The sequence below is a fragment of the Charadrius vociferus genome, unplaced genomic scaffold (assembly GCF_000708025.1).
Source record: "Charadrius vociferus isolate BGI_N301 unplaced genomic scaffold, ASM70802v2 scaffold561, whole genome shotgun sequence".
In the NCBI taxonomy this organism is placed as follows: domain Eukaryota; kingdom Metazoa; phylum Chordata; class Aves; order Charadriiformes; family Charadriidae; genus Charadrius; species Charadrius vociferus.
In genome coordinates this window covers 881,451-905,518 of record NW_009646848.1, presented here as the reverse complement: position 1 = coordinate 905,518, position 24,068 = coordinate 881,451, and the positions used below count along the sequence as shown (strand labels likewise).

Below are 24,068 nucleotides of genomic sequence, written 5' to 3'. Positions count from 1 at the left end.
TGTCTCCTCCACTTCCCTCAGTTCTGTCTTCAGACTTTTTTCTTTTTCTGTTCCTCTTAACAGGATGAAATGAATGATAACATGGCATCAGCATGACACTGCCATTGCCACATAAGTTGCTGTGTGTTCCTAGACCTTTCCCCTCCTTTGCATCCATCATATCCATCTAATACTTTGGGCAGAGATTATCTCTCCTTCCGTGTTTGCTCAACACACATCTCACTTAATCCTTAATCCCATGTGTCCTCTGTAAACCCCCAACAGAAAGCGCAATTAATACAAACTAAAATCTGCATCTTATTTCAGTTGGGTTTGTGATTTTTCAACTCAATTAAAGAATACTCATCAAAACTATGAACAATGCTTTTCCTACCAAGTGAGCAGTTACTCTGCATCCTCCCATCTGTTGAGCAGCGGAGCATGGTGCCTACCACACGGCCTCCTACTACGATGACACGTACATCCTTGCCATGGGACTCTTTAACATATTTTTGAAATAAGTAAGGGGCATCATGACGGATCAAATGACTTAGGTCTGCCAAATGGTGCTTGTCTCGTGCCAGGAACACAGCTTTACCTGTACGAAGAAAAGAACATTGGAAGATTGCAAGAAGCTACCGATTTGAGCTGCATCAATGATTCAGCGCATAAAAGTCAAACCTCTAACCAGTATACTGCCCATTCTCACAGGCCCCATCTGTAGCTTACACCCATTTAAAAATTCTTCTGTAGACATCAGTGTTCCACTGCTTCAGTGCTTGTAAGTGTTCAGGTATTGACACGGTTGAGGAGCCAGAAGAGGAGTGTAAAAAAAAAGAAAAAAAAGACATTGAAAGAATAAAAGAAAGAAAGAAAAGAAAACCGCTTTAGATAAAGGAGGTGGTTTTGTATGGTTTTGTAATTTCAACTCCTTTTAGTACAAGCGCTTAATGGGAGAAAAAAAGAAAGAAATACTTGAAGAGCAGCAAACATTTAATAGCACAGTTTTGTTCATCCAAGATGACTGCACCGGCAGCCTCCAGCTTTGACACACAGAAACCAATGACATGAAACTGTTTAACACCAGGCAGCTAAGAACACTTAAGTCACTTGTGTGCCACTGCAGAACCGCTTCACTATTGGAAAACTGCTGAGAGCTGCTCTTCCCAATGCTTACAGAAGCTCACAACTCCAGAATGAGGCCTTGCAGTGGAACAACTACAGTCAGAGGAAAACACGAGACTCCCCAGTACTCAAGATAAACTTAGCAGAAGAGTCCACAAAACACAAAATGAATGGAATGTACTGCAATTTTGGAAAAAAAAAAAAAAAAAGCCAAACCTCTTTAGCAACCACTGACTTTTCTGCAAGCAAACATCTAAAGAATTTCTTTTGTTTAACCTAAAACATGTCATTTCATTCCCCTTCATTTCTAAAGCACAGCAAAGATGACTTTGTTCTTTTCCAATTTTAAAATACTGATGAAAGTCACTCCTGAAACAGACTCCACCACTTTCTATCTGATTTCTAGTGTCACAAGAAGGCATTCCTTTCCATCTCTAGATACATTTCCCAACTCCTATCCCTCTTTCTTAAGCACTCTTTTATGTGTTGTACTAGATTTTTGATTTGCAGTAAGACTGCACAATTTTTTTGTGGCAGAATTGTCATTCAATCAAGCTACAATGTTAACAGAGTACCAAAATCAATTGATTAATTGTCTAGCTTAACTACAGGAACAGAAATTCAGTAGTAGCAGAACTAGGAGAAATAACATGTGAAGAAGAATGTCATCAAGTGCTCCAAAGCCCAACTGGAGCAGCCTCCGCTTCCTCAAGATTTAAGGTCTCCATTACACAGAACACTGCTTCAGAAACATGGAACCTCCTGTGCAAATAACCTCTAAAACTGATTTTAAACCTAGTTTCCTTTAGTACATCACTATCTAACATTAAACTAAATTGTTATATTGTTTCATATTCGGCATTTAAACCAAAAGACCAATAACAGAAAAAAATTAATCTGAACTTGCTGTACTATTGCCAGCACTGTCAGAGATATTTTTCTGAAAAAACAGCGATCCATTTTGACAAACAATATACGATATTTTATTTAAATCAGAATCCTAATTATAGAGAAAGTCAAGTAGAAAAAAGTCAAATTAAGACTGAATGAACTAAGATTTCATTTCTTATGTCTATTTAGAAACACCCCTAAAATCCATATAGGCTTCTCTCTACTTCCCTAAGGCCAGACCTTCTATTATTCCCGTTCAAAGCTTTCCTCACAGAAGTCACCAATGCACCGTGATTTTGAACCGCTATTCCTACTGCTATTGCAGGACTAGGTTCTACTAAAACTACTTCCCGGTGTTGCAGCCTAGTCAACATTCAGAAGTCGGAGAGTGGTAGAATTTAGATGTACTGCAAAGAAGTCCAAGACCTATGAAAAGTCCTTCTTAACTATTAACCCTTGACGAGACAAAAATCTTGAAGGGTGCTGCTCAGAATACTCCTTGCCCTCACCCCTGACCTCACACCCACCTCGGTGACCCCGCGTGTTCTTCACCACCATAGGGAACTCCAGCACTTCCGCCTCATCAATCATTTTGGCAAAATTCTCATGACCACCTGGCAAAAAGAAAACCAACAACATTATGTGCCACCAATCTGGTGTGGCCAAATTGGGGATGTAATCGCCACACATTCCTCCCACCCTTACAGCTTAGATAATGCAGAAAAACACTATCAGTTAAGAGGAACTTGGTCATGGAGCATGATCAGACTTCGAAGGTGTTTGTAATCTGTGGGATACTAACTTCTACTTCCTTTGAAATGGAAGACACAAGTTGACAAAGGTCTCTTGACCACAACCCCAAAAGGCTCAATCCAATCTTCCAAATCTGAATGCCCCGATTCTACCATCTTGTTCCAGTTTATCCCTTTTACTTCATCAACTCCCACCTTTTCAAATGTCTAGCAGGAACACAGCACAGACATAAGACCAGTAACAGTTCCATCCAAACTACTAACCAGGAAAGCAACATGGAATAAAAAGACAAGGCATAATCCAGAGACCCAAATCTTGTCACTCCACCTCCCCCCTTTCCAAGGCTTAAATCTCCTGCAACTCATTCTCCCTATATCCTGAAGTAGTACTTCGACCTTCTCATCTCATTGCACCTCTAAGGACCTTAGAGAGTAGCTTTTAACGACCATTCACGTGATTATGGTTGATAGTTCAAGGTTATTTGAGTTCAGTTTAATTCACAGAAGGCTGACCACAGCACAAGAAATACAGGAGAAAGTCAGCAGACAAGGGGATGAGACTCCTCTAACAGCGTGTGCAGTAAAGCGCAGAAGTCAAGCCAAGACACTGGTCACAAACCCAGCAGCAGCCATCATTACCCTGCCATGGTTTTTAATGCGTGTCATGGAATAACACAGCATTCAGCACATCCTGTTTTTCTTGGCAAAGCCAGCTCTCACTGATAACTTGATGCTTGTGTTAAAAAAAAAAAAAAGGAAAGAAAAGAAAAAAAAAAAGAAAAAAAGTCACGCTTCTGTCAAATTCCAGAGGCAGGCATAAAAACAAGGTGGGGGGAGTACAAACAGAGATCTTCTCCAGTTATCCCATCATTCGTGGTCTCCCCTTCCCCCGAAAAAATTAAAAACTCATTCACTCATTCCTTTCTCAGAGCTAGAGCAACCACATCACTAAAGAAAGGATACATTTCTTCTCACATGTATTTTCACAGTAATTGATGGAAATATTTGACTCATGTTTTTGTCAAGTTTGTTTGTGTTTTCGTCAAGTCCCCATTACAAAAACCTATCAGTGCAACCACACAAAGGGGAGGAAAGCACTGATATTTTCCAAGAAGGCAAGGAAGGCTGAGAGGTATCTTCAATTCTTTAATAGATTGTAATTAAAAGCAGAGACAACATCAGCGTAGCTCAGACAAATGGTTCCTCTAATCTAGCACACTATCAGGAACCACAATATCCAGAGGCAAGCACAAGAAACATCATCAATTAACTGTACTGGTGAGAAACAAACTCCAAACAATTGTTAAAAGTTGAACACGAGGGCCTGTACAACAACTAATATATTTGCATCTATTTTTATTCATATAGAATTTTAATCTACTTTCAGATTTTACCAAAGCCTAGATCTTTATAGTATCCTGTGACATTTAGTTCCCCAAGTCACTGTCTGTTGTTTCAGACAAATGGAAAAGAGTTCAGAGTATTCTAGTATTAACAGCCAAAGTAAGTGGTTTGGGAGGCTGAAGTACAGTTAAAGTATTCTTTCCAAAGCAACACAGCTAATCAACAAAGCCAAAACCAGAATCTGAGTGTTATGACTTTAATCTCCTTTTCTGGTTACCGAACACTTTTCTGTGGGATTAGCCTCATGCTACTTAATTCTGTGGATTTCCAGAACTTGACTTACACCTTTTGCACTGCAAAAGTACAAATTATTGTAGGCTACCCTGCTATTCTTCTAATCCAAAAGCCTTACCATATGAAAAAGTGTCTGGAAGAGGCACACCATGACCAGCAAGCTCTTGAAACGTCCAGAACTTGTTGACACAATTGAGGATGGCTTGGGGACGATTCATCAATCTACAGCCCATCTTCTCTAGGTGGCGAAGGACTGTGATATCGCTGTCACTCTGGACCCAAGGTGTTGGTACACGCACAACCACCACTTGTGGGTAAGCAGTAATGAGCTCCCCATTCACCCGGAGACCTAAAGAAGGAAGAAAACCCCATTCCAATCAACAACAAGGTCTTTAGGAGAAGGTAAGCAGGCAAAGAAATACTGTACTATATGTGACCATAACAGAGATACCAGACTTCAACAGCAAGCATTAAAACAGTGCAACTCTCCCTAAAATGCATCTTGTCATTGTGCTGTTTCATATATGTCACTCTTAACCCACTTAAAATTGGGACTAGGCAAAGAACAGACTGTATTAGGGTGCACAATCTTGGGCTACCTCCTAGAGTGAAGGACTTTTTTTTTATAGGTTGACACATCATCCCTTCTATGGGTGTTAGCTGCACACTACATTCGTATCAGCAGTATCAACAGCTAAGGTTCCTGCCTCCCACTGCTGGTTCTTACCTACATGTTACAGTTCATACCTTTCCCAGTCCCAGCTGTATTGATCCCTGTTTGTGCTATCACGTTACACAACATATTGCCAAAGTATCAGAGATTAGATATGGCCCTTAAAAAAACCGAAAACACAGCAGTATTTTTAACACAGATAATATCAACAATCTGATTTATACTAAAAAAAGTACTCAGAAATAACTATCAGCTAACAGGGCAGCACCCCATGACATTAAGGCAGGAACTAGAAGGAAAGCCAACTTTGCCATCAAGACCAATGTATTACTTAATCACGACCTACAGTTTTACAGACTGTGTCTCTGAAAAAAGAAACACTGAAAGACAGGCTGCAGGAATGGGAACACAACAGGACTGGACAGGAAGGCATCAAGATTGATGAAGACAGTCTGACATCTGGGGATGAGAAAAGATGAATAGGATTTAACGTTCACTTTATTTGCCTTATGTTCAAAGTAAAACTTTGACTTCAGTGTAAAATACACAGCTCACACTGCAGTCAGCACCTTAAGGGTTAAAAAAAAGAAAGAAAGGGAGCTGAGAAATCACAGTGCATCTGCATTTCTGTGCATATGAAAGGCCAGCTGTAACTATTCAGATCTAGCCCAAACTAATTATCTGACTAGCTCTATTCCAAAGAGGTTACTTTTCAAATATAGACTTAAATCTACGCAGCCTGAAGACATATATTGCCAGGCCATATATTTAATTTCAAGGTGCTTTTGAATTAATTGGAGGGGGGAGAATGGAGGGTGTCCCCCCTCTCTGTACTTCCTGTTTTCTTTTATTCTCCCAACAAGGATGTGTTTTGGAGCTTGCCTTAAATATAGTAAAGCAGCCACCTAACTCCCAAAATGGAAGTAGAAATACGCTGCCCAGTCGTCAGGAGGACACAGAACCACACTCTGGAAAGGCCAAAACAGAGCCATATCCAATACAAATCCCTTTTTCCAATCCCCATTGCCATAATTGTACAGAGATGAGAAAACATACGCGCAGACGGGTGCTCTGGCTGCTCACCTCATTAGCACCAAGCATTGCCGCATTGCAGCTGACATGACTTGCGTGTTTAAGCAAGCAGGCTTCAGACACACTCACACACCATTTTATAGAGGCATCTCAAGCAAGATTAAAAACAAGACTGCTAAAAACCTAAGCAGAATGTGAATATCAGGAAATGGACTATCTCCTTTAGCCAGAAAAGGAGTACAGATTCAGCAAGCAAAAGATTTTTAACTCATTAGTCAGATTCCACCTTACACACGTATTTTCTCATTTAGGTACACGCCCGATTACACCCACTTTTTGCCACTGTAATTGCACGCATGTCCTGATCCACATGCAAGCTGCGTAACAGTCATTTTAAAAAGGACTGCATTTTCTACAGAGCCCCAAATTGCCACTGTATCTTTGCTGTGAACCAACACTACATGGTTTTCTAACTCATATTCATTTCTAATTCTCAGAGTCTATTTTGTTGTTTTACTTTAAAGTCACACCACTTGCTGAAGCTTTGGATCATGGAGTCTGAAAAAGAGCAGTCTGAGGAGATGCATATGCCTCACCTGGAATTCTCCTGAACACCTGCATTAGATTTGACTATCAGAACTGTAAATTCAGCTCAGGCCACCATTTCCCCTGGCATGACTTTGGAAGCACAATTATGATATCAACAGAACAATTTGAGCTTTTGTTCCAGATTCAATCATTTTCTCTGGTCTGGATACTGTTCTCCCCAGAACAAAAAAAAAAATTCTCTCCCCTCTAGAAGACTGTTTACAAACAAAGAGAAGAGCTACTCAATGAAATGTATAATTTGAATCACTACTACTGACATGCGCCATAAAAATTAGCTGCAGTCTCCCAGCAACACAGTGCTGCAAACAGAAGCAGCTTTATTACAGTAAAAAGGAAAGCCAGATTCTGCCATTTTGGAACAAGCTTGTATTTAGCATTCCATCTGAGACCCCGCAGTTAACAATCAGATTAATGGTCATTATTAATGAGTGGGCTGATAAAATAATATTTATTCACTGTGGTGTGCTGAAAGCAGTAACACAGAAGATATTAATTCATATAGTTAAATTTTTTTCCGAAGAACCAATTCACAAATGCAAAGAGGGTGAAAAGAAAAAAAGAGATGTTACAGAGATGTTACTTAAAGAATGGTTAAGAGGTAATCAAACTTTTTGTTGAAAATGGAGATGAACTCTCTTTCCTTTGCAGAAATAGTACCATCCTGGTCTCAGAACAGTAGTAGAGAATTACATTCACAGTTGCCTCTGGACAATGAAACAACCTCACAAACACACAGAAGGCAGGTATTCAGATCATCCAGAAATACTTTGACAAACAACAAGTTCATCCATTTGTTGGCTTTCTCAATAGATGTCCATGACATCATGCACATGGCGAACAGAGCTACACAGTCCTCACAAGTGCCAATACCAAGAGCCAGGAAAGGCAGATTTCATGCTTCTCTAACACTTTGAACTTTACCAACACATGTAAATCCTGCACTTGAACAAGACTTGTTCTTTCTCCTACTACCAGCTTTCTTTGTCCTTCCTCTGCAAGATTAAACTATCCAAAATGGAACACAGTAGATCTTTAACATTATACAGCAAACATCACAGTATTCAGATGAAAGTGCAGAAGGAGTTTTTGCAAGCAGAACTATAATCACCTGGGAATGAACTTGAACAGTTACACCACATCCCTCAAAGCTGAAAAGCCTCAGGTTTCTCTCAAAGACAGCTCAAAGTAGCATATGATAGAACTGGGTGGGGAAGTGCATGATTCCTCATTGGTTGGCCCAACTGGTCCTGCTGCTTGTCATTCCCAGTAGGTAAGCTTGAAGTACAGCCTCTGGTCTCTGCTAAAAAGGCTCATTTTGACCCAAACAGATTAGAAGCCATCACACGAACCCATGAAGTCCACAGAAAATGAATGCAGCATTAAACTCTAGTGAAGACAGAAAGAGGCAGAAACTTCTATTGCTGTTACCAGTGAGATCAGATTTATCTATACCCTAAGGAAGTTCTTGAGACAGTAACATCTAACATGGTAGAGCCTATTTGCATATCAAGATACTCAGGATGACAGTTGCCTCTCAATAACCTAATTTAGTACAATTTGGGGGTTGAAACACATCCTTTGGAAACAACACAAAATTCTGGAACTTCCCAGCCCGCATTCATACGTGCATGGTTATTTAATACCTTCTGTCTTCCCTGTAACAAATTTACCTCATGATCACAATTTCTCAATTAAAAAGCCTAACCCTGAAGAGAGTTATCATTTAGGTGGCACACATTCCAAATGAAATGCCTTAGAATACAGATATACAAACAAAACTGAGTTATCATGACTTAAAAAGTTGCTGCCCGTCAAGTAAGACTCCCAAGCTGACTATGTGCTTGCTCCCACCCTACAGTAAAACATAAGACAAAATGCTTGACCTTAACCCTCTCTGAAGGTATTCTACAATAATGAATCTCAATACACAACTGGGACCAGCTAAGTGCCCAAATGAAGGCATTGTAACAATATCCCATAAAGCCTGCAAGCCAAACACGCTTCTGCAAGTCAATCACATCTACAGCCCGAGTACGTAAATTCTTAAACTGCAGCCTCACACCTATGACAATCCATAAACAGTGATCCTTCATCTACCCAGTTATCCTACTTTCTTGTGCTTTAGAAACTCTAAGAAGCATTTCTGCATTGATGCCATTCTGTGGCTTCTGAATATCTTAAATCACATCCAAGGAGCATTTTAAATTGCTAGACATTTTTGAAACTCATTCTGTTGAGTTTGTACTTTACACAAACTCCTTCCAATCTCTACAAGAATCAGTTAATCAGGAGATTAATAGCTACTGCAAACCAATATCTCATGTCCAGTTTGGATGTTGTGAACAATTGTCCTTCCAGCTGAAACAATGCAAATGTTTTCACAGAAGGAACATGGTTTCTGGAGAGTGGTCTAAAACCTCAAAGATTTACAAGGACATCAAAAATAATCACAGAGCTTTTATAGCTCTCTCTATAGCAAACATCAGGCATTTTTAACAACAAATAAATCTTCGTAATATCAAATAAATTGATAAACGTATTTTCACTCCAAATTATAACTTTGGAAAACTGTCAAAAAAAAAAAAAAAAGCAAACTGAGTTACCAAGACAGTGAAGTACTTAGGACTCAAATTCAGGTCTTCAAGTACAGCATGTGACTGCAAGAACCATAGCCAACTTCTTCAATAAAATGGTATGATACAAAACTAAAAGCTTAAAGAACTTAATACACGAGCAGGAGAAGACCTGGGTAGGCTTACATGTAAATCAAATTACTGGCATCAAGCTTCTATTTTTATGCAATTTAAATCATCAGTATTCTTTGATAGTTTATGATAGATGAAAAGACTAAGATAGCTGGAAATGTCAGAAGCCATGGCCTGGGGAAGAAACCCATGTGACACTGACATAGATTAACGACGAAGAAATTCTCAGGCAAAAATACTACATTTACTTTTATATGTACATTAGAAAAACCTAAATCAGTAAATTGGTTTTCATGATGAAAAACACCAAGCCTTTCAATCAGTGCCTGAAGACAACTAATAACTGCCTTGCTACCCATGGAAGTTCATGACCTATCGTATCACGTTTCTGACCAAATAGATCAAAAGAGTAGGAATGATGCATGAAAGGTGGGTTTGCAGAAGTTCCCTATTCAGCACTGCCATGAATTCAGCAATATAAAAACATTCTAGACATTTAGTGTTCTTCTCTCAAACTGACTTCCAAATGTACACATTTTACAGAATTTATCGGGGAACTGCGTGACTATGAGAAGTGCCCAAACGTGCCAACAAAGTTAAAGTGTTCCCTGTAGAGCACGAATTGCCACGAAAGGAATCCTCACCTCTGAGGCCACAGCTGCCACAAGCAGCCACTTCTCAGAAGAAGGATTTAAGTGCAGTGACTGCCTGTGTCTTTAGCAAAACCCCTAATAAATGCCAACAGCTCTGAAATATGTAAGTGAAATGACACGGGACAAAAGTGTTTTAGTATTCAGACAGATCCACTATGAGGAACACATTTCTAACAGGCACAGCATATGAGTAGAATAATGCATGGTCATCATGCATGTAGCATTCCGAAAGAAAAAAAAAAATTGAATCAACTTTTCAAAAGCACTAAACATACGCCAGATCCCATCACATTCCCAACAGGAGCTAACAGGGACTGAGAACTTCCAAAAATATTACTCAGATTTTTCCTCAGAGATGTGTAGGCTATCTTGAAAGTCTCCACCTCTCTCAATTTCGTTATACCAATTTATTCATCTATCCATCCATGGAGCTGCTAACGTTTCCCAAATGAACAGTCACTCAGCAAGCAGACTATAATGAATTCAACTTAATTCAGCTGGGAGAAACCGTCTAGCCTTCCAGCACACAAACCTTTCCTTGTATTTTGAGGACATTGCATTCTGCTACCTGCTTTTCCCAATTAACTAGTTGTTCTAACAGAAATCACTGATTATTTTTTTTTTTTTCCTACAAACCCAGACTTACTCCTGCTCTCAAAACAGTGCATTACTATTTCTGGTTCATTCATCCTCCCAGTATCTGTCAGCCACAAGACACTGCATAATATTTGTGTAAAGTTCTAAAGTGTTTAATAATTACTTACAGTTTACTTGCAGAGAATTAAATGTGTCTCATCCTAATTGCCATATAAAAGCAAGCTGAAAGCTCAAAAGGGAAATGCCACAAATTTTAAAAGCAGATTACTGGCAATAAAAAGATATGCCTTCCTCACCAAACTCAACCAACAGAACTAGATCTCTAAAATTTTTAAAACCCTGCATACCTCAAACATACATTCTGCCAAGAGAGGGGAAGAATTTAGGAATAATTAACAAAAGTAGAATCAACATAACAAAATACTACTGTACACCTCAAAAGCCTGCTGCAAAATGTTGATTTAACCTTACGTATCTATACATCTTATAAAATGAATGTAAGCAACATAAATGCCCACAAATTGGGAGATACATAGTAAAGTACAGCACTTTAAACACAATTTTATTTAAACTAAAACTTAACTTTTGAAGAGCAGCTAAGTGCTGAATTTTTAGAAATTCACCGATTTATTAACACCAAACTAAACTTCCCCCTAAGGAGTTGCACAGGCATTTTTCTCCTCTGCACCACTTACCACATGACAGCCACAGTTTATTAGTTTGAACACTAAGTTGTCAGTGTCTCTAAGATTTCCCTGCCATGCAAAAGCCACTTTAATATCTAGTATTACCAAGCTATTCTTTACTCTAGTGTACACAGAGATTTCTTCAACAATTCTGTGCTGGGTGTTTTAAGTTCATATTCTCTCCCTTTCTATCCTACTTACTAGTTTTCAAACCAAATTAACAATTTAACCCTATGGGTTTAATACAACCTCAATCTCCTTCACACAAACTTAACCAAAAAGGCTGTCTCACCAAGATACACTCCCATAGCTCAGCAGTTCAAATGAAATCACACCTAGCAAAGACAAAACTGATCTCTCTACAAGAGTACTGCGCCATTCCCTTCTGAAACTGAGAACAGAGAAACAAAAAGGAGCAGCTTCAGCTTCAATTTGTAAAACCCTAATGCGAGCATTGTGAAAAATTTCACAAAAGGCCACTGCTGCAGCTCTGAACAGAAAGCAAGCAGGTACCAGAGTTAAACCAGCTCTACTTCACGTCCCTTCCTTGACTCAGAGGACCTCTTCTCCTCCCCAGGAGGGCAACAGAATCATTTTTAGAAATGCACAGGCTATTGAAAACAGTGGAAAACTTGGGAAGGAGAATGATGCTCAAAGTGATTATGGCCCTCTTGTTCTTTTGGGGCACAACGGGGAAAACACATGCCTCTGTGCAAGCCTCACTAAACCAATACTAAGCAGACTGAGCTACATTTCTAGTCATAATACATTGTTTGCTTACAATTCCGAACCACAAGAACTTCTTCAGAATTATGCACAAATGTGAAGTACATGGAGCCAAGTTGTCGTGGTTTGGCCTCAGCCAGCAACAAGGAACCACGCAGCCGCTCGCACAACTCCCACAGCCGTGGAAAAAGAAATCGACAGGGCAAAACTCGTGGGTTAAAATAATGGAATTTAACAGAACAGCGAAAGGTAAGATGAAACCGCGATTACAGTACCGCCGCGAAGCGCACCGACCGGACCCGCACCGCCGCAGCCCACCCCCAGGTGGCGACTGCTCTCCTCGCCCCGGCTAGCGCCTCTGATAGCCCGGGCATGGCTCACGTGGGACGGAATACCCGCCCCCTGCCGGCTCCTGGGGAAATTAACCCCATCCCTGCCGCAACCAGGACACAAGTATGTAAGTAAAAGGTTTATTACAAACACAAATTAATTCTAGACCACTATCTTGCTCCAAAAATTGATTTTATGGTAGGTATATAAACATGGAAACTATACTGAAATCATGTTAAAGCCTTATCTACAATTATTATACATATATAAACACTCACACAACTAAGAAACTTGGCACCTCTAACAAAAGAATACGTTTACAGAGACTACTTAAAAGAAAAATATAGAAAGAAATATACAGTATTTTCGCCCTACTCCAAAACATGGATGCTTTAGTGATGTAACTGTTAGGATGCATTTTAAATGGAGTGTTGTAAAAAAACTGTAAAGAAAAATGCTACAAAAGGGGAATCAAAAGATTGATTAAATACAACAAAACAGTGTTGGGAAAGATGCAATTGAAATACCAATTTCTGCTTTTCGCATTGAGGGTTTTTTTTGAAGTTCTCATCACACATCTGCTTTTATAATTTGCACCTGGGCAAAGTTAGAAGAATTTTAAATATTTTCCATAGCACAAACTCAAAGAAAAAAATATTCAGGATGGGATACATTTAAATTTACTGAAATTAAAAATTAAGAGTAGCTGTTGATCAAAGTTTTAAATTATTTGAATTATAAAAAAGCAAAGTCTCTCACAACTCAAGTTAATGACTCTGACTGCAAGGGAGATGATTTTGACTTGAATGTTGCAAAAAGGTCCCCCAATACTTATACAAGTACATGCATGCACGCATGCTATATAGCTACTGCATAAGCAGTCTCTAGATTGTCTTTCGTCTGTTAGATTTCACATTAAAGCTCTCAATTAATATAACAATTCTTCATATTAAAAGAAAGCCCAGGCTCACAAACAGGATTTATGGATCCTGCTCCCACTCACTATGTGCCTTTAAGATGTATTTGTAGCAATTGTACTAAAATACTTTCATTCTTGTTTTTACATGTAAAAAACAAAAAACCTTGGGTTTCATGATCAGTTTAAGCTGATCTGACCTAAGCCAGAGCTGACATACATGGGGACAATCTTCTTTCACCCCACTACCAGCAATGTGCTCCCATCATCTGTCCTTTGTCCAGGTGTCAGTGACCAAGAGGAAGCCAATTTTAAGGGGAGGGGAAAGTATGAAGTTTTCAGATTACATAGCTTCACAGTTGTCAGTATCAACACTGTGAAAAAACAAATAAGGCACGGTGAAAGGGAGAACAACACTGCTACATTGAGTAATAGAAAGGTATTAAATCAGCATAAGCAAAAAAAAAAAAAAAAAAGTGAAACTAACTTTCAGGTTTCACAAGATAGCTGAGAGAACAAACTTAATGCTGAAACCAAAGGAGGCAGTCTCGCTGCCCTGTTCTGACCATACAGTTCCACTCTCCTTTGCTCCGTTTCTGGCACTTGTCTCATCCTCTCAGTGATGGTCAGATAGCTATGTTTGCAGAGCACCATTCAAGGTTTTTTTGCACCCAGTTACTTACCTGAGGCATTCTTAAGGCACAACCCTCAGTTAACCAGATCTCACAGTGCAAGAGCAAGGGGTGGGTATGCACAGACAAGGAGAGGTGAGGAGTAAGACAGACTGCTGCCCTTTGGGCAGTGAAAATCCAACCAGTTCTAACATCTGACACACCACCACACTCGGACACAAACACTATAAACCAACACAAGTCAGCGCTGCCACCGAAAGAAACAGTCCTGCTCTTCTGCTATTGCAGCTGCTGCTTCCAAATCCCACGATGCTTCTCCACTTTACCTGCAAAAGTATTTGCACACCTACATGATGACCTGAATCTATAGGAAAGAGAAGGCAGCACAGAAGCAAAAAGGTGTGGGTAAGAATAATAGGGAAGGGTTTCCTCTACTTCTTTCAATATCAGCTTAAAATTTTCTGCCTCTTAAAATCTTTCAGTTGACTTCTGAAGTAGACCAGGATTTTAGAGATTATTATTTGGCAACAAAAGATTCATCAGCCACTGCTACTACCAAGTTTGTTGCATCATGCTAAAGTAACTTCAGCTTTCTTGAAGGATTCTCAGTCAAGACCAGACAAAACCAATACAGTCTAACCTTAGTAGGAAGTTTAAAGGAAAAAAAAAAAGAACCAAAAGCATTTAATATCCATTAGCTTCTTTTCTAAAAGGAATGAAAAAAATTCTTGGCCAGAAGAATCAAGAACTGCAAAGGCAAAATACGAAAAGGTAACAGGGGAAATACAACATTTAAGAAACTCTACATAAAAGGAAGCTCTAAAAAGGAATTTTAAAAAGGTTCTAACACATCACGTTTCCTATTTGCTTTATCAATTTCTTGTGTTCTTCTCAATTACCAATGATGTTAAAGGCTGCAAAGTAATTCCAAATTATAAGATCAAAATTTTGCTGGGAGAAAGGGTTTGGATCATTCCTTTAATATATTAACACTATACATTTATTAAAACAAGTAATGCCTTTTTGATGCACGATTACAATTCCCAAGGTGGACAGTAACAGAGATTGTGAACAGTAGTATCCACAATCAGGGAAAGCTTGCACGAAGTTGTAGTGAGACTGTTTCAGGGCTAATATAATGATTCAAAGTCTGACTGTGTAGGCCATGGGAGTGAAAATACTGTGCCCAAGCTTCAATAACCTCATCTGCTCAAAAAGAGTGCAAAGGAATGCTGATGAATTTGTGGGGGTTAATGCAGTTTCTCCAGAAATGTCTGGAACATGCCATAAGGTGTTGGTCTTCCCTAAAGATAACACAGAAACCTTTTTATGTAGGCAGACCTCGTAAGACATGGATAAGACTCCAGAAAAGAGAACTGTTCAATTAAAATATGCAGTTTCAAGCTACATTTAACCTGGTTCAACTGTATGCCACTGCAAAAATGTCATCTCATCCTGTACCCCCATACTCCTAATTCTCACCTTGCACCAGACCCAATGATCACACAACCATACTGGAAGTCAGATCAGCTTGTTGCTCTGAGACAAGGGACAGAAAAGAAAAAACGAGAGAGAAAACAGGACAAAAAAAGAAAAAAGGAAAACCAGTGATTATTTTTGCATTTGATAGCTAGCTAACTCAGCTCACTGAGTAGTCATGAAATCATTAGAATGCGAGGGAAGTGACAGGAATACTTCATGTGTGAGGAGACAGCAGGACTATTTCTTTCAGCCACGGTCTGCATTTATGTTAGGAAGCATTTTATTGTAGTTTTCACTTAATACTGTAGGTGCACAGTCTTAAGACCTAGTTTGCACTGACATTCAAAAGAAGTGGTCTGATTCTGCTCTTAGTACTCACACTCAATTGCTTCAAACTGCTCCTTCTTTTGTGCTAGCAGCAACATTCACTTGGCTGTAAGGTGAATCAGACGAGGCAATTACTCTGAATTAATACCAAAACAACAACACTATTTTATTTTTTTTTACCCCAGAGCAATTTAAGTTTGGTTTGTTACATAGCCAGAAAAGGAAGTTTGAGCCAAGTGTGGAACCAGTGTCACAACTGAGCAGACACGTACAGAGAACACATCTCGTGAGGAACAGGATATCACTGAACAAGACTTGTCAGAAACAGTAACAGAAAGAAGTGAGAATGGCCAGGAATACAGCCCTATCTTTAAGGATTTTATTCATTTATTTATTTACAGAGGATTCTGTACTACTTCCTTTAGATTATGTTTTGTCTTTTGCATTGTGGCTTTTAGACAAGGTAATCAATTTAGAAAGATATTCAGATAATCTGCAGTGAATGTGAATGTCAAATTAATATGATATCCTGACAACTGAACATTGTGTGAACCAAAACTGTGTTGATATGTCTCATGCCTAGTACTGACAAGTAGGAAAAACCCTAAATGCACACTGAAAACCAAACCATTTAAAAACGTTACCAAAACTATTTCCAAGTTAATATTTATGATAAATACTTTTTACACAATTGTAATTGTTTCACAAACTCAATGTTTAAGCAATCTACCAATACTCTGAAAACACAGATTAGCACTGCCAAATGAAAAGCCAGTACCATATTAACATGTCAAAGGCAGCATGAACCAGGTTTAAGACAAAAAAAGTAGAGACAATAAGGAAAAGTTATCTATCTAGAAAACAGGTACTTCACTGGAATAGACCACATAAAGCTTAGTAAGCAGTGAAGAACTGAAACAGACAATCTGAATTAAAAGTCCTCCTCTTCCCCCTGTTTATGTCCTGCTTGTCTGACCTGCTTTAGTTGACAAAAGCAGTAGGTTCCTAACCCAACCAAACCCCACACTGACACACCACACACAGTGACTTAGCAGTCGCCAAAACTGTGACGAGAAAAGTGAACACACAGGAAACAAAACAAGAGGAACATGCTCTGTCATCAAAAGAACATATTCCTAAACCCATCTCCCTACTGCTTGCACTTAGAGCCAGCTTTGGTACACACCTGGCTGCACCACAGGCCACATCAACAAACCTGAATGTCAGAAAATTGACAAGTGGCAACAAGTGTTTGGGTTTTTTTAGTGAACTTAATTAGCTTGTGGTTAGAAGATGAGTGGAAGTGCCTGCACAAGGGAGAAATGATAGCATAATTGGGAAGAGGGGTATCTCATTAGGATTTCTGTACGATGAGATCTCAGAACACTCCTGGGTCAAATAATCATGCTTTACTGTTTTTTAGAAGTCTAAAGCATAGGCAACTGACAGAAAACCCACTTGTGGCAGATATCAGGTATCAGATATTTTGTATCATCTATCTAGACCGCACCAACACTGAGAACCTTAGAAATAACAAGTTCCCCCCACCCCCAAATGCAGAAAGCCATAAGCATTAAACAATCCCATCCTAAAATGAAAGTCTTAAATGTTACAGAAGAATAGAAGCTAAATATATGTAACTAACCTTTCTGCAAACTGACTCCACTCTTAACGTTCAGTCAGTCTCTCCCATGTCTGAAATGTTTAATTTCTGTGCATTTTAAATAGCAGGTGAAGAAAAAAACAATTAAGGACACACCTCCAAAAACATGGATAATTGCAAAGGTCTTTCCAAAGGCAGAAAGAAATCCAGAGGAAGAATTCAAGCAACCCAGAATGGCAGAGGGTTCTCCTCCCATCTGAGATAAATCTAAAATTTTCCCTTCAATGACAAAAATCTACTAAATACCTTCAAAATGTGTAACTTACACACCTCATCTCTCTCTGCTACCAAACAATACCTTCTTTAATCTCAGTAATTCACCCTTTTATTACTTAAGCAAACTGCTGAAAGGAGAAGCATCCCATGTGAGTTTTCAATTTGTAATGAAGACATATATCCTTCCTATCCGTCCCTCACATCAGAAAAGGCACCTAGAAGCACTTCTACACTGTCAGAAACTTAAAATAAATAATACCCAACTACCTGTCCTTTCCAAGTGTTCCTAAACATGTTTAACCGAGCCTGAATTCTGGGGAAAGATGCCCTCAGCTTACTGTTTTGACCCGTCATTCCAGTCTAAGGACCTTCTAGTCAAAAATGCATTAAATTTATGAATTGGAGGCACTTATTTTGGAGACAAATGTGTCCTTCATAAAGGAAAGAATTTAACCATGATATTTCAGGAAAATTTTGGGTTAAAACTGACTCTAAAGCTTGCAGAGATAACATCAACTCCCATCTCCAGGGAGATTCTATATCTCTTTGATTTTGGGTTTTTTTGGTGTGTCAGGCAAAAACCTGATTTACTCAGATACACACTATACAACAGCTCCTGGTCTCTTAATAAGTACAGTGTTTTCCTACGCCAAAAAAAAAATAATTGTTCTAGTCTAAAATACATAAACCAAAATTTCTTAGTTTTGACACACATTAACGTAGAACTATACACAAAGTAAAGCCAGAGAAGGAAGGACTCCATTTTTCTCACACCTCTGAGCTTGCTCACTGGGCTTGTTTCCTCTTCCCAGCTTTAGAGGGTTAAAATTACACTGCAATAGCTGCACATGTGCTCCATGCCCGTACTGTAATGAAAATACAAATATAACATCACGGTATTGTATCTCACCTGGAGGCAGAAGCTTCCACCTAGTGCCAAAAAGATAACTAATTAAGACATTTGCTTAGCGTGTTCCTTAATTAAGACACTCCGCACAATCTGTAATTATCTTCTTTAAAGAAAATGTGCCTCCAAATTACACAGGTATACAGTCCTTCCAACCAGACAAGTCAAAATAAAAAAAATCATGCAGTGGTAGTATTGTACTCACAGACAGCAGATAAAGCAAGCAGAAGGAACATCCCCCACTGTCAGCTTGTTTTGACCTTTGGATGCAACACATTTAAGAGATTAGTTATTTTACCACTAATCTCTAGATTGTAAATGTAGTCCCGAGTTTACCAATCCCTACAAATTGACAAATATCTTTAGATGCATTTACTCTGCGCTACAAGCTCTAAAGCTCTCTCTTTGTCTTGTCTTTTCTGAAATACACATCTGCCCAATTTACAAAGAAACAAAAAGCAGAGGGGCTATTGATGCCATCACAAACAAATTAATGGCAGAGATAGGAAACGGAAGCTTTTTTTTTTAAAAAAGCATCAGCTACGACAAGTCTCCTTAGTTCATTTATCTCACTCCTCCATAGATTCCTCTAAGAATCTCCTTTAAATATTTGCAGATTACATTTTTCTTCAAGTTCTTCCACTTTACAGCAACACAATCATAGAAATCTCGTTACCAAATGCCACTCTTGAGCCATTCTCAGTAACAGAATTGTAATTTACATTCACTCCTAGACTCTGCCTCTAACAATTTAAAAACATTAAAAATTCTTAGAGGAAAAGGTTTAACTACATGCTATGCACCTTGGAAGACCCAAGCAAGAAAGGGGAAGAAATGAGCACCTCTTTAGAAAATCCTGTGTTGGACAAAACACTGACACAAGGTTGTGGTTTTAAGACCATTTATGTCACGCTGCTGCAACAGTTTTACTCTCCAGCCCCATGCAATCCTACAGTGGCATGTAATACCAACCACTCCCTAGCACTCGTACTAGTGCTCATCAGACCCACTGGTGAGCAGGTAAGCTTTCTACACCAGCAGGAAACTAACCTGTTCTTTTTTGGAACTTGATTTCAGCAGGTATCGCAAGCTGAACCAGCTCACTGTAGGATCTGATTAATCCAGGTGTCAACTGCAACAGAGGAGGTTGGATCATAGCAATGACAGCAATGATCTGAACAGCTTAAACTGTCAAGCTAGTGCCATTTTGAGACAGTAGAATTGTCTATAGTGAGATTTATATTTTTTTCTTCTCACATTTACACCTCTATGGTCACTATGCTAGCCCAGCTTCCAATTTTGTAAAAACAAGCCTGTCAGACCAATTTCTCTTTCTCCAACTCTTGCTCTCCTGCCCAATACAGATAATACATTCTCCAGTGGCTCCCACTCTGCCTGGTAAGAAAAATTTGCAGCAAAATTGCTATAAAGGCCCCGCTGCCAGCCTTGTTCAAGCATGCCAAACAATTACAAGCATTACGACATGCAGGGTACTGGTACAGCATCCCTTTCGCCTGCAGCCACAGACCTTATTCACCTCAAAGCATCCACAAAGGGCATGCACTTTCAGAATCCTGCCTCACCTTTAGTCCCAAGCATGTAAGGAGGAGTGCACAAAGAACCATGTCAGTCTTAGGCCAGAATGATCCTGGGAAGATTGACAGAAAAACAAAAGGAAGCAGGGTATGAACACGCACATCTCAAAAACTTCCAGTCATTATTAAGTAACTTCTCTTTACCTTTCTACCTACGCTTACACCATGACTCCAACCTGTAATCTCTCCTCGATGGCAGCTGGAATAGTTCGCATGCCTGGAGTGCTGTGGTGAATGGATAAAGGCTCTTTCAGAAGGACAGGCTGTGAAAGCGAGGAGGAGAGTTTGCGCTCCACACAAAGGAGTGGATGACATATGTGCAGCTTTGCTTTGGAGTGTGCAGAGCTAGTCAAGAGACTAGCAACACACACAACTTGCAAACACAGTTATGACCATGTATTTGGATTTCTTCCCCCTCTCTGTAAGGGTGGCCAACTTTGTGACAAATTGCCCTGAGAGTTTGTGGAGGCTTTGTCCTCGGAGATATTCAAAACCCAACCGGATATGCCCCAAGCAATCTCATCTGATTTCAGAGCTGGCTCTAGCTTTCAAGTTTGCCACTTTGAGCAGAAGGTTGGTCCAGATGACATTTAAAGGTCCCTTCCAATCTCAATTATTCCATGATTCTCTGTGGCATTCTCCTGCAGTATGCCTGGCCTCTTATGTGGTTGCAACAGTAGGATGCATGCTCCACAATGTACTACTTCACAGCTCAAACAAGCTTTGTGGGTCCTTTGGGAAACATCCTTTCCTTCTTTTGCACAATCAAGATCATCTGACAAGTTTTTACAGTCATTAAAAAAATAAAAATAAAGTTCTTAATGCTGAAAGTGGAAAGTGCCTCTATAGGTTTGACAGTTGGGGGTCAGGGAACAGCAGCCCGATTCCCTGACCACAGTGAAAACTTGGAAAGAGATTTAAGAAGAAATTCAGTATGTGGGAAAGGCAAACCCAGCCTGGAAAACAGAGTAACTAAGGGGGAGGAGGGAATATTGTAAAGCTTCTATTGTTAAGCTATAAATAAACAACTGAAAACAAGTCTTGCTCACCACCACTCCACCCTGCTGGCGGAACCAGTCATCCAACAATATAGGCCTTCACAGAAAGATGTAGAAAGTTGTCCCTTTAGGTCCTAAGTTGAGTTTGAATCTAGTTTTGTGGAACAAGGAAGAGCTCCTCCAAACCTTTAAAGAACTTTTAAGGTATAACTACCAACACTGTCTCACTGGGAATAAGCAGAGATGGCTTGCAACCCAGGGGAAGGAGAGCTAAAACTTTAATCTTAGTCTACAGGATATTCACAGATATCACAGAATGGCTTAGGTTGGAAGGGACCTTGAAGATCATCTAGTTTTAAACCCCCTGCCATAGGCAGGGACACCTCCCACTAGACCAGGTTGCTCAAAGCCCCATCCAGCCTGGCCTTAAACACCTCCAAGGGTAGGGCATCCTCAACTTCTCCGGGCAACCTGCTCCAGTGCCTTACCACCCACACAGTGAAACATTTCTTCCTAGTATGCAATCTAAATCTACCCTCTTTCAGTTTGAAGCCCTCATCCTATCACCACATGCCCTTGTAAAAAGTCCCTCTCCATCTTTCTTGTAGGTTCCCTTTAGGCACTGGAAGACTATAAGGTCTCCCCAGAGCCTTCTTTTCTCCAGGCTGAACAACCCCAACTCTCTCAGCCTGTCCTCATAGGAGAGGGACTCCAGCCCCCTGATCATCTTTGTGGCCCTCCTCCGGACCTGCTCCAACAGGTCCATGTCTTTCCTATGCTGGGGGCTCCAGAGCTGGATGCTCCAGGTAGCGTCTCACAAGAGTGGAGCAGAGGGGCAGAATCACTTCCCTCAACCTGCTGGCCATGCGTCTTTTGATGCAGCCCAGGATATGGTTTGCTTTCTGGGCTGTGATCACACATTGCTGGCTCATGTTGATCTTCTCATCAATCAGCATCCCCAGGTCCTTCTCCTCAGGGCTGCTCTCGATCCATTTTCCGCCAAGCCTGTACTTGTGCTTGGGATTGCCCTGACCCAGATGTAGGACCTTACACTTGGCCTTGTTGAACTTCATGAGGTTGGCATGGGCCCACCTCTCCAGCCTGTATCTGAGTTATCATCTGAGTTAGGGAAACGGACACATAGTAACACTAGCAGGAGAACTTGAAATGGTCTCTTTTGTTGTTAATAAAAACCTTCTTCAGATGGCTCTACATTCTAGAACAGCAAGCTAAAAGATATATGTGGTTGGTGCAGGAAATCCTGGAACTCCTAAAAAATAATTTCAAGATCATAACAATTGACTGCCTCTACCATGGCAGGCCCAGTCAGGTTCGCTAGTGCTCCCTTCCTGCTTCATATTAAGAAAAAACCCAACTTAAAGCACAGCATCCTGTCTGGCAACAGAATTAAGAACGTAGCTCACACTGTGGCTCTGTTCCTCATCCAGAAACAGAGGGTCCAATACTTCATGTTGATATTCAAATGTAATCTATTACTTTTATATACATATATGAAGATGTTTTTAACCACAAAAAACCAACTTGCAAAGCACCTCATAAAATATGAAATACAAATACTGAAAGCAGTGCTCTCAACCCAAACAAAAAGAATTCCAGGAATGTGATAAGCCATTTTCCAAAGCAGTGGAACAATGGTGACATGCCAATTTACATGTTCATTGAACAAGTATGAGGGAGAACAAGGCACAAACACAAACTCTCCAGGTATTTAGACAGGTAAAATAATTCGTTATTCTCATTGACAGGATACATATGTATCTTGAACATAAATATATACATGGACTACTATTCAAAGACAGAATATTGGGTTACCCAAGTAATAGGCCATCATTGCATCACTCTTGTTTTTCCCTACATCTACGTTTTTCAAAGCCTGGCTAGTAAACAGTGTTGATGCATCCAGCACAGTCCCTATGTGCACATGCATTATTTATGAAGAATGTGTGTATACATTATTACACTAAAAAGCTACATTACGAGAAAACTATTGAATCCACAAAGTCCAGCACATAAAGGTTAGAAAAAGCCACAAGTCTGTAGCATTGATCTGCAACCTCACTCACATACTGCCTTCAATTACATGAACAAATATTATTTTTCTAATGTGCATAGGACATACAGTACTCACTTAACAAGCAGCTACTCAGCACTGTATTTTCTTTCGTATTTTTCAGTGTACCCCATGGATTGGTGTACTGAAATCCTGACTTGAAACACATCATTATTAATTTCTTCGCAAGTTTTCTCTATTGTGCTTATCTGAGTGCTTCACAATCTTAATTTGTTTTGTAGACACCACAGGAAACCAGAGAGTATTCTGATTTCCCATACAGGGAAGAGAAACCCAAAGATAAGACTTAAAGACTGAATTCTAGATGCCACATTTGAGAGACCATAATTTTTTACTTGCCAGTGCTGCTCCCATTTTTTGTGTGTGCGTGTGTGTGTGCACGCAAGTATTCAGCACTTTCACAAAGCTGTTCCTGATATCCAAAGTTTGGGCACTGAGAAAAATGGAAAAACATGCAATTTATGAACAGTCCAATTTAAATCACCAGACGAACACTTGACTTCCAGCAATGTTCTGCTTCAATTGTCACCAAATCCTGTAATCACAAAGAAGGCGTCCTACAAACTGTCCTCTCCTTCAGTATGCTACAAGCTACATTTCCAGAGCAGAACACCCTGTACATTAAATAGGCTGGTGGAAAAAGTAGCACGTCACCAAATAATTTAGAATGTACTATCTGAAAACAAATGCACAAAGGAGTCAAAAATGCACGTTTCTTTTTGCCATTTTCTAATTCTTAGGGGATTTGATGTTGCTACTCTTAATAGTATTTTGTCATTACATTTGGAGATGACCAAAACCCAACTTCATCATTTGGCATCTAAGTAACACGTGCACAACACTG

The 24,068-nt window shown here is 39.7% G+C and overlaps 1 protein-coding gene across 1 annotated transcript in view; it reads right to left on the bottom strand.

Moving 5' to 3' along the window:
• The window catches only part of RIMKLB (ribosomal modification protein rimK-like family member B), a 36,672-nt gene that overhangs the window by 1,552 nt on the left and 11,052 nt on the right, over window positions 1–24,068 (bottom strand). Inside the window, exons 2-4 of the mRNA XM_009894115.1 lie at window positions 4,504–4,734; window positions 2,523–2,609; window positions 374–577 (exon numbers count right to left, since the gene is read on the bottom strand). Of these exons, the coding sequence (XP_009892417.1) occupies window positions 374–577; window positions 2,523–2,609; window positions 4,504–4,734 (522 nt within the window). The remainder of the gene's footprint in view (window positions 1–373; window positions 578–2,522; window positions 2,610–4,503; window positions 4,735–24,068) is intronic.